The 11,984-nt window shown below is 41.8% G+C and overlaps 1 protein-coding gene across 1 annotated transcript; it reads left to right on the top strand.

Moving 5' to 3' along the window:
- The first annotated feature begins 477 nt into the window (after positions 1–477).
- LOC140477229 (elongation factor 1-alpha-like) lies at positions 478–11,118 on the top strand. Its single transcript, XM_072570750.1, has 7 exons — positions 478–633; positions 856–1,035; positions 1,598–1,894; positions 2,245–2,395; positions 5,125–5,381; positions 8,252–8,486; positions 10,865–11,118. The coding sequence occupies exons 1-7, from the start codon at positions 490–492 to the stop codon at positions 10,966–10,968; spliced, it is 1,368 nt and encodes a 455-aa protein (XP_072426851.1). The 5' UTR covers positions 478–489; the 3' UTR covers positions 10,969–11,118.
- The last annotated feature ends 866 nt before the right edge of the window (positions 11,119–11,984 follow it).

The following is an 11,984-nucleotide window of genomic DNA, read 5'->3' as shown; positions in this document are numbered from 1 at the left end:
TTCAGCATAATATAAAATGGTCTTAGGGTTCTATCTAAACTCCAGCTGTTTGAAATAGATTAAAATATTAACTACTCAGATCTGTCATCAACATCCTCAAGGAGATCCAAGTTACAGTAGACAGCACAGCGATGACAGATCTGAGTAGTTAATATTTTAATCTATTTCAAACAGCTGGAGTTCGGATAGAACCCTGGGATTAGACACCAATAGAGATCAGGTGTAAACATTGCTCGAGCTCATCACTCTCTAATGCGATCAAGTATCTGATTAGAAAGAAGGTCCAGGTCAGCCAGCTGCAAAGCGTCAAATAGAGGTTTTGTGTGTGTGTTATGAGGGTAGTGTTTCCTTTATCATTGAATTCATTAATCGATCAGTTTGTGGTTTCTCCACGTGCAACCCCACGTTCATTTCTGGGTCCGGATGTTTGTAACAAATATATAAAGTCTGACAAAAAAAAAATTCCCTGTTTTCTAGAAAACAACCAGAATGGGGAAGGAGAAGCCTCATATCAATCTTGTTATTATTGGCCATGTCGATTCTGGCAAGTCTACCACTACAGGCCAACTCATTTATAAATGTGGTGGTATTGAGCGGCGGGCGATTGAAAAACTAGAACAAGCAGCAAATCAGGTGCAATTATTTTTAAGGTCATCTAATGTGTGTTCAGAGAATATAATTTCCTGCTGTAAATGTTTGTATTACTGCGATAGGCTTATTGGATTGTTATACCTTTCTGAAGTTTAAACATGTTATCTCTTGCGGTCGACAAAACTTCAAGAATAGTTTAAAGTGATTTATTTAATGTCCTTTTAAATTTGTTTTGTACTGTCAAACGTGACTTTTTTTTAACAGATTGGAAAAGGGTCATTTAAATACGCCTGGGTTTTGGATAAACTGAAGGCTGAGCGGGAAAGAGGTATCACAATAGACATTTCACTCTGGAAATTTCACACCCAGAAATTCTACTTCACCATCATCGATGCTCCCGGCCATCGTGATTTCATTAAAAACATGTTGACTGGAACATCCCAGGTACAACTTCAATCATAGCCCTTCCACACTCCTTCCATCCGCCGCCGCGCCCCCCCCCCCCCCCCCGGCTTCATACTACTCCTTGAAGGATTCCATGAAACACCAGCATTAAACAGACAAAATGAAGTAATTTTTTTGTTTTAAAAGTCATGTTAACCACAGCTCACCAATACTACGAACAGAACATTAAAACTACTCCAGTTTACGGAGATATTGTGGATCTCTCAAACAGGTGTATCTGTAGGAGAGTTCTAAACTGCAGTCAGTTGAAATAGATGAAAAAGTTAACTGTTCAAACTTATCCACTATGCGTCCACTGTAATGCGGTTCATTGACCTGGCAATCAAAAACTTTACTCCAGAGACATTTGTTTACTGGAAAATAAACGGGGAAGGAGAGTTGTTCAAAATGGAGTTCTGAATCGTTGTTCCTCAGTAAACCCTAGCCGCTATGTGTCGCCACTATTTCTTCTGGAGTAGATGGTGCTTTCGTTTCGAGCATCCTGCAGCCTTCCTGACCAGGTCTCCTCCTCCTCTCTCCCGCCCCTGCTAACACTCTGCAGGCTGATGTCGCGCTACTCGTGGTTTCGGCCGCCCCGGGCGAACTCGAAGCTGGGATTTCGAGGTCAGGTCAGACTCGGGAACATGCCCTCCTCGCCTTCACCCTCGGAGTGAAACAACTCCTCGTCTGTGTCAATAAGATGGATGTAACTCAACCGCCGTACAGCCAGAGAAGGTTCGAGGAAGTGGTAAAGAATGTGAGCGTTTACATCCGCAAGATCGGCTACAATGTGGCGAGTGTGCCGTTCGTGCCGGTCTCTGGCTGGAATGGGGAGAACATGCTGACTCCTAGCCCCAAGGTAGGTGTCTGTCCTTCATGGCACGATATGCCTGGAGTAAGTCCCTTCCAGTAAAGGGACATGACACGCCAATAACTGATCAGAGTTCGAGTACTGATCTCGAAAAGCCGTTTTTGGATTTGGATTCCCTGCAGTGTAGAAACAGACCCTTCGGCCCAACAAGTCCACACTGACCCTCTGAAGAGTAACCTACCCGGACCATTTCTCTATCTATAAAAGCTACCTCCACTGTGTCGACAGTTTGCCAAGACCCAGAAAAAAGGGTATTCGTCGTTCGGTTTCAAGTTGTTTCTACCATTCCCTTAAACTCAATAACTGCATTTTAACTGAACTCTGCCTGATTTTTGTAGATGCCTTGGTTTCGAGGGTGGAAAATAAAACGGAGAGAAGGCCATGCGAGCGGTCAGACCCTACTGGAAGTACTGGACGCTATCCTTCCTCCTGGACGTTCCTTAAACAAACCCCTGCGTTTGCCGCTGCAGGACGTCTACAAAATTGGAGGTAGCGCCTTGAGATTACAAACTTTAAATTTAATTCCGACTCGAGGTTTATACAGCTATGACTTCGTCCAAACGCTCCGAAAATTACATGAATGCATGTACGAGGGGTGTTTTATTCAGTGGAGGAAGGTCTTGAGTTGAACTGAGTCTCTTGGCATCTGAGTTTTATATTTAAGCTCTAGGTTATAAGCAATTGGCGAGTGGCTGGCTGAATTTTTAGAATATCCAAGAAACCATGACTACACGTAGGTTTACCAACTCAGGACCAACACTTGGGTAGTGATCATAAACAATGTTGATAGAATGGCTATCTCCACACTACCCCTCTTCCTGTACTCAATGGTGGGAAGAACATATAATTCGTGTGCCCCCTTCAACACTCGGTTAGTCACAGGATGGGCTTTTTGTATTTGAGCATTCTGCTCTGCCTTTCAATTGAAACGGTTTCCTTAAAATTGAAGGGATAAAATTACCAAAGTTTTTCTTGAAAGGGGAATCTTAAGTAGTCGCTAATCCTGAACACTCTCTCTCCCATGTCAAAGAACCAAACTTAAGGTTTGACGTCCTTGATGTTAAACTGATTGATTTATTGTGGAATTTTATTCTCAGGATGTATAGGTGACTTTTTGTGAATAGCTGGTTTCCCCTCATTTGCTTTGTAACCAAACACTTCAGATTGTCGGGAAGATTCCCAGCTCTTGACATGTACGCTATCTTATTAAAGCAACTGCTAAAATGTATAACTGAGCGTTCTTGAGTTAGCTGCAGTTAAGTCTTGAATGGGTGACCAGCAAGCTTTCTTTTGTGATTGTCCTTAGTTGCCTGGTTTATGTGGATGGCTTTATCCCATGTGCTTCTCAAAGCCAGCTGTGAGTAAGGTGACCACTACAGCCACTTTAATTCTATTGAAACATTTTATTTAGTATCTCTGCACACCAATGAGATTTTAAAAGTTTTTAAAATCCATATTTACCACCATCTTAACTTCCTTTATGAAGGGTTAAAGATGTTTGTCATGTAATCATGGTCCCTTGGAGCACTCTTTTTCAGCTTTTATGGGTTTTTCTTGAGCTGCCCCCATACCAAGTTTCGAGTTAAAACCTACCCCTGGCTTAGGAAATCTTGGATCTTGCCTTAAAATTTTTGTTCAAGTTTACTTAATTGTTTCCGTTCCTTGGGATATTTTAAGCAAGCCTTCTATTTAAAACTTGTGAAATTGAAAATCTATTATTGGTTATGTAATGAGTGGCAGAAAGAGGAATGGCACACCCAAATGAGACTGGAGATCTACGAGGTTCACTTGGACTTATTGTTTAGGGCTAATGGATTTTGTATTGCTAATGAGTTTCAGCTTGTGCCCTTGGTACACAAAGGGTCTTCTGCTTCCAGGAATACAGATCACTAAAATTGTGCACAGTCGAAAATGAAGGCTAATAGGATTTTCAATTCAAAGCTTGAGGATTCGTAGCTCGGGTGCTCGTTGTGGTTCTGTTTGCCGAGCTGGGAATTGTGTTGCAGATGTTTCGTCCCCTGTCTAGGTGACATCCTCGGTGCTTGGGAGCCTCCTGTGAAGCGCTTCTGTGATCTTTCCTCTGGCATTTGTAGTTTGAATCTGCTGCTTCCAGTTGTCAGTTCCAGCTGTCCGCTGCAGTGGTCAGTATATTGGGTCCAGGTCGATGTGCTTATTGATCGAATCTGTGGATGAGTACCATGCCTCTAGGAATTCCTTGGCTGTTCTGTTTGGCTTGTCCTTTAGTAGTGTTGTCCCAGTCGAACTCATGTTGCTTGTCATCTGCGTGTGGCTACTAAGGATAGCTGATTGTCGTTTCGTGGCTAGTTGTGTTCATGGATGTAGATTGTTAGCAGTCTTCTGGTTTGTCCTATGTAGTGTTTTGTGCAGTCCTTGCATGGGATTTTGTACACATTTGGTTATGTAGTATACAAAACCTGCATTCAAAGGTCTTTGTTCAGCAACACTCCCCAGGACCTTACCATTAAGTGTACAAGGCCTACCCTGATTCTGCATTTCCAAAATGCAGAACCTTTTGTCTAAATTAAACTCCATGGCCCCTTGGTCCATCTGATCAAGATCCTGTTGTACTGAGGTACTGAGGTCCACTATACCTCCAATTTTGGTATCATTGCAAACTTACTAACTATACCTCTGTTCACATCCAAATTACAAAGCAATAGGCCCAGCACAATCCTTGTGGCACACACTGGTCACAGGTGTCCAGTCTGAAAAGCAACCCCCCTCCACCACCCCCTCTACCTTCAACACTGTTCTGTATCAAATGACTATTCTCTGTGTAATCCATTGATTGCATCTTGCTAACCAGAAACCTTGTTGAATGCCTTACTGAAGTCGATACAGATAATGTTTATGGCTCTGACCTCATTGGTCCTCCTTTTTCATAAACTATGAAAAGCTCACTTGTTAGTGAGACACTTATTTCCTGTGTATAAAGCCATGTTGACTCTAACCAGTTCTTTTTTCAAATGCATGTAAATCCTGCCCCTCTGGATTCCAACTGAAGTAATTTGTCTGCTTGAGCTAGCTACCTCATGGATTGAGGGGTAATAGGGGACTGGGGCCAAGAGAATGATGGGTCATAACTCTTCATTAAATGACATATCAAGAATCTGACTGTTTTACTCTAATTTGTGTGTTGGTTACATTTAATCTAGATGAATTTGTTGAAAGATGTTACTTGTCATTTTAATTTTTAGGCATTGGAACTGTTCCAGTTGGAAGAATAGAAACTGGAGTCTTGAAGCCTGGTAATATGGTGACGTTTGCTCCAGTAAACTTGACAGCTGAAGTGAAATCAATTCAGATGCACCATGAACCTGTATCTGAAGCATTCCCTGGCTTTAATGTTGGTTTCAACATTAAAAATGTGTCTGTGAAGGCTATTCGTCGTGGTAATGTGGCTGGGAATTGCAGAAATGATCCACCAACTCAGGCCAACCGTTTCACGGCACAAGTATGACTAAGTATCTTTGAAAATCTACTGTAAAACTATATAGGAAAGTTGCATTTGAGTGGGTGGGCAATAAAGAACATAGGCTACAAAGTTGAGGTTAATGTTGAGGGTAACTAACAAAGTGACTTGGCTAGTTTTCACCCTGAATTTAGTTGGGGTTTTCTGGTCTTTGGATGAGGTAATGTGATTTTCAGTTGCAAACCCTTAACTCTAATTGAGGCAGTTTCAGTTTGTCCTTAAAACAAATGAATTACTCTTTCAGTTTTAACACACTATGAAACCTGCTTTGAATGCAGGTTGAATAGAGGTCAGATGTCCCATCTTTACCATGGACATCTAATGCCTATATACATCCATCTGCCTTGAAGGCCTTCAAGCCCTCTTTCTTCTCCACTGACATTCATTTGATCTTGAACTGGTCCTCCCCTCATCAATTCCTAATTTTGAATCCTCTCCTACCAGACCAAAGGGTTAGCCATGGGCCCAAGCTGTCTGCCTCTTGGGTATGTGGAATAGCCCATCTTCAGCTACACAGCACCATTCCCTACCTTTTTTGTCTCCACTGTATATTGACTATCAGTACCACCTTGTGCTCCCATAAGATTGAACAATCACCTTCACTAACATGTTTCACTCTGCCCTTGCGTTCACCTGGACCATCCCAGACACCTCCCTCTCCTCCTGGACCCCTCCATCTCCATTTCTGGCACCCAATTCACTGACATCTATTTCAAACCTAACTTCTACAGCTGCCTGGACTATACCTCCCACCCTAACTCTTCCTTTTTTAAAAAAAAAATGCTACCCCTTACATTCTATTCTTCCACACCCTCTGCTTCTCTTCTCAGAAGGACCACTTCCACCACAGAATATCCCAGGTGGCCTTGTTGTTAAAGGACTGCAATTTCCCATGATGCCCTTCAATCCATCTCCTCCCTCCCTGCACCTCAACCCTTGAACTCCACCCCTCAATCACAAGATTCCCCAGTCCACACCTTTCATCCTACCAACCTGTAGATACAATGTATCATCCTTTGCCATTTCTACCACCCACAAACAGATCCCACCACCACAGATTTATCACCCTCTCCACCCCATCTGCATTCTGCAGAGACCATTACCTCCATGACCCCCTTGTTAGGTCTATGCCTCCTACCAACCCACCTCCACTCCAACACCTTCCCTTGCCACCACAGGAAGTGTAAAACCTGCTTCTCACCCTTGTCCAAGGGTCATTCTACATTAGGTGGAGATCTTCCTGCACCTCCCCACTCCACCTGTGCCATTGTCCCTGATGTCTTGTCTACACTGGGGAGACATGCCAACTTGCATATAATTTCAGAGCATCCATGGGACACAAAACAACCCCACCACCCTGTGGCCAAAGACTTCAACACCCCCACCCCCAGCCAACAAGACATGCAAGTCCTGGGTCGCCTTCACCACCTGAGTCTCTTCACCTGACACTTGGAGAAAGAATGCTGTATCTTCTGCCTTGGGACCCTCCAACCCCCATGGGGGTTGATGTCAATTTCACCAGTTTCCTCATTGCGCCCCCCCCCCCCCCCAATCCCAGATCTGACCCTCCAACTTGGCACCACCCTCTTGATCTGTCCTACCTATCCACTCTGACCTATCATCATCACCCCACCTCCATCTACCTACTGCATTCTTAACTACCCCTCCCAGCCCCACCCTTTTCATTTATCTCTCAGCCCATTAAGCTCCACATCAGAAATGTGGGGAGCCTAAGCTCAAAACATAATTCTCCTGTTCCTTGGATGCTGCCTGACCAGCTGTGCTTTTCCAGCACACTTTTTAACTCTGATCTCCTCCATCTGCACTCTCAGTCAAAAATTGTGGCAAAGTTTGTCTTCAGTAGGATTATTTTTACTGATCCTCAGCATGGTGTACAAGCTGTGGACAATAAACAATTGCATTAGTGTGCAGAAGTACCTTTAAAAGCTGAGTTAGTGCAGAAAGCCATCCCCCCTCAGAATAATGACAATTGATTGTATTGCTAAATTTCTAAGGGCTTGGCTACTTGCTTGAAGAGCACTTTAATTCCTTGTTATACCAACTTACAGCTGTTAAAGTGACCTAGAAGGATAGTGAGGTGAAAGTGAAGACTGTGGTGCTGGAAAAGTGCAGCCGGTCAGGCAGCATCCCAAGAGCAGGAGAGTTAACACTTCAGGCAAAAGCTCTTCAGGAATGAGGGTGTTGAGATAAATAGGAGCTGGTGGGGGCTGGGAAGAAGGTGAGGGAAGATGGAGGTGGTGGTAATGGTGATACATCAGTGGAGGAGATGGGTGGGAAGGAGGATGCACAGGTTGAGGACAGTGGTGAGTTGGAAGGTTAGATCTGGGATAAGGGAAATAAGAAAACTGGCTCTACACTGATGTCATGGGGTTGGAGGTCCTGAGGTGGAAGATGAGTCGTCAATGTGGATTTCAGTTTCCTCACTTCCCCTCCCCTATCCCAGATCTAACCTTCCAACTCTCCACTGTCCTCATGACCTGTCCTTATCAATCTTCCTTCCCAACTATCCATTCCACCCTCCCCTTTGACTTAGCACCATTACCCCACCTCCTGTCTATTGCACTCAACTACCTACCACCCCCTCAGCTCACAGCCTCATTCCTGATGAAGGCTTTTCCCTGAATGTAGACTTTTTGCTGCTTTGAAAGGGATAGTGAGCATAGGGAAGTTTTTTAATCCTTATGGGATCTGTTGCTGGTTGGGCTATACTTACTGCCTGTCCCTAGTCAATTTAAAACATCCATTCTAAATGGCAGACTTAACTTTCACTGCAGCACTATGCCAATTCAGAAGGTTCAAAATTCTTAAGATTGAAAACTGTCATTTTGCAGATAATTGTCCTCAATCATCCAGGCTTTATCAAAGTTGGTTATTCTCCAGTAGTAGATTGCCATACTGCCCATGTTACCTGCAGGCTTTCTGAGTTTAAAGAAAGGCTTGACCGACGTTCTGGACAGAAGCTAGAAGATAACCCTATGGTCTTGAAATCTGGAGATGCTGCCACAGTGGAATTTATTCCAATCAAACCACTCTGTGTTGAAACCTTCTTTGAATATCCACCCCTTGGTAAGTATCCTACACTGAATTTAATTTCAACACTTGTTTTTTGCAAAGCAAGATACTGACTTTTTGTAGTCAGTTTGAGAAATGAGCATTGGATTTTTGGTTGAGCCTGAAATGGAAAAGTAGCAAATTAACCAGTAGGAATTTTTTAAAAAGGCAAAAAGCCTCCTGTTGGTTGAGGGGCAAATTAGTTGAAAGTCTTTGTCCATATTTCAACCTATGGTTAATGGGAACAATTTCACAGGACATAATCAAACTGACCAGGTGGGTCAGAGAAAACTATACCATCATATGCTGATAACAGTATGAATCTAAACCTCAAGCAGTTTTTTCTGAATCAGAGGTCCATGTTTGACCAAAGGTGGTGGTATTGTTCCTGTTAATGTTTTGCAGCTGTTTTTTTGACAACTTGAATTTATTTTGGTGTCTAAGTAAATTTAGCTAGACTCCATATTAATCTCCAAATTAGTATGGATCCTGTAAATCTAAGAACGGGTACTGTGCTCAGACTCCTGGTTCCAGTGGTGCAACATAAACAATAAATGTTTCATCTTTTGAGCCCCTTGTCTATTTGCTTATCGCTCAGTTAGAATCAAGCTTTCCAGTTTAGCTGTTAGAAGCTTACACTCTGTGCACAATCTTTTCTTCATCTGTTGAACCATGGACCATGACCACTCTGGGCAGGCAACACAACTATCTGGTCAGGTTGGATAACAGTTTAATCCCTTAACTAGATAATCTTTTAAGAGCCACATATTTCTCCTGTTTAACTGGCTTCCTATACCATAAACCTTTGCACTTCCTCCACCCTGGCCAGTGAGCTCATGCACCTTGCAGTCACCTGATTTCAAATGGCTCTTGCACTGCTGTTTTCTGGGCACCTGTATCTGCCTGCTTGTAGTTGCATTATCTCTTACTACTGACTAAATCAGAAGACCTAACTGAAAGGGTATGACTGTATCCCAGAAGTGTCCAGGTAACTTGCTTTGCAGTAATGTGTAATACTGCCTCCTTCAGTGCTGAAGCTTCACATCAGATATTTACTGCAGACACGTTTTCTGGATCTCTGACACTACCCTGAAATACCCATGTTTCTGAAACTAATATTTTCTAAATCCTTAATGTATTTGCATAACTTGCTCTTCTAATAGAACTTGGAAAAGAAAATAGTTTAAATTTACACTCTCCAAGAAAAATTATCAGCATTTGACTTTGCTGTATTACTGGTCTTGCTACAGGGTTCCCTCCTTCCTTTGGTGTTGACTGCCCATCTGCCTCCTTTCATATAGTTGAGTTTTTCATGACTTGAACATGCTTTACTTGAGGCTGTTTAATCTCCTGAACCACTCCAGCAAGACTTGCTGAGAACTCCTGAATTTTTCTACTTTATAGCAAAACACATAATAGGCAGTGACTTTATCAGACTTGCTGAGTATTTGCAGTGAATTAACTCTGAAGTGCCCTCCAGGAAACTTGGCAGATACTTGTCTGATCTACACACTCAACCAATCTTCTCAACCTGTTAATATGGAGACAACTTGACAATACTATCCTATCAAAAGTCTAGTTCAATAGCCAAGGTTGTTTGTAATAGACAGATTGCTGGAAAAGCTCAGCACTTCTGGCAGCATTTGGAGAGAAGTCATTTAATGTTTTGAATGATCTGAATGTTAAGGCAAGGTCACTTGACCAAAAACATGGATTTCTCCCCACAGATGCTATCTGACCTGCTGAGCTCTTCCAGTTATTATTGTCTTTGATTTACAGCTTCCATGGCACTTTTTTCTTGCTGCTAATCTTCAATGTTTACCTGTCAATTTCATGTAATTGAAGATGCATGCATATAAAGATTGCTATAGCAAAGTTTGTGGAAAAGCATTTGAACTGACACCATAATGTCCACATTGTTAAGTCATGCATGCTTCTCTTACAGGAGTAAGTGAACTGTTGAGTTGCACTTCCATAGAATTTATATGGATACAGTAGGCTAAATGGTCTCTGCTGTAATTTAAGAATCAATGTCATTTCCATAGCTGTATCTGATGTATTTGGTCTTTGTGCAATCAGATCATTTGATCACTTTAAGATTAGTTGACACTTCAGGTCCAATGACCCTCCTTGGATTTTATGGTCAGATACTTCAAGACCCAAACCTTATTTAGCAACCTCTTGTCATTTAAGACCTTGCTGTGTACTGGTGGCCACACATCCTATATAAGCAATTTCCTAAAATAACGTTGGGATGAAAAGTTGAGCAGTGCTAAACACAGTTTGCTTTGACAACTTTGTTCTCATTCTCTGATCATTAATTTTAAAATGGAACAGTCTGATCAGTGCATTAAGATCCAGTTAACTTAATTATTCCACTTTTCTCCTTGCAGGTCGCTTTGCTGTCCGTGATTTAAAGCAAACTGTTGCTGTTGGGATAATTAAATCGGTGGACAAAGCATCAATGGCTAAAAAGCTGACACAGAAGGAAGTTTAAGTTTTCTAAGGTTGAAAATTGATGTTTAGAAGCAAATAGACCATTTTTATTTGGTTCCAATGATTTTTCAATTTAATTCAGTACAATGTTTTTGGCACCTCAGTTAATGTTGGCACTGCTATAATCAGCAATAAACTCTCTGCATAGTGATTGTGTAGCTAACGTTTTTCCTTTAATTCAGCACAAACAACTTTAAAATGGCATTTCTACATGATTTAAATCCAAATCAACATTCCACTGAACCCTAATGTATACAGACTGCCTTTGTAATCTGCCACTGAGCACATGTATGAAATACAGCAGACTTGTAGATTTAGTCAACTGTTCAGATGTGTTCTGATGCTCACAGGTGGGATTTGAATCCAAGCCTCCTGGTATAGAGACTGATCTTGCTACTGCATTACAAGAATCTGATTTGATGTTGCTTGAAATGCTATGACCAATACTCCACATATGATCAAAGTGGAATTTGTGAAAACTAGTCAGTTGACATTGTTCCCTCATCAGAAATCATCGGCTGTGCTTTTACAATTGATTAGATCCTGACTTAGATTCTAGACAAATCTGACAGGTGGAAAAGGTAAATAAGTTTAGAACTTCAAAGTAAAATAGGCATTTAAGAACTACACCTAACCTGTTGCAGTAAGTTTAAATGTTTAACTTGAGAGCTTTGCAATATGCATTGTCTCTGAAAGGTCCAGATGTAATGGAAGACCACCTAGATGTGGTAACACCCTTCCATTACTTAATATTTTGGTTAGAGGGGCATTGCCTGCTTGAAGTTTAAGTTCAAAGACTTTGGTTGGAAGTGACAAAATTGCACTAAAATCAGGAAATTTAAGGTGCAAGTATTAGGGTAATTTGGTAATCATGGGGACCTTAATCATAGTCTGGATAATTAAAATTAGTACAAAGATTTTTCAAATGTGATTGCTCAGCACCCTGCTCTGGAAAACTAAGGAAGAGTTATGCTGTACACAATTAGGTATAAAATGAAGCTATAGCTTCAATCATTC

This window comes from Chiloscyllium punctatum, chromosome 5 (assembly GCF_047496795.1).
Source record: "Chiloscyllium punctatum isolate Juve2018m chromosome 5, sChiPun1.3, whole genome shotgun sequence".
Classification (NCBI taxonomy): domain Eukaryota; kingdom Metazoa; phylum Chordata; class Chondrichthyes; order Orectolobiformes; family Hemiscylliidae; genus Chiloscyllium; species Chiloscyllium punctatum.
This window is presented reverse-complemented; position numbering and strand designations above follow the sequence as displayed.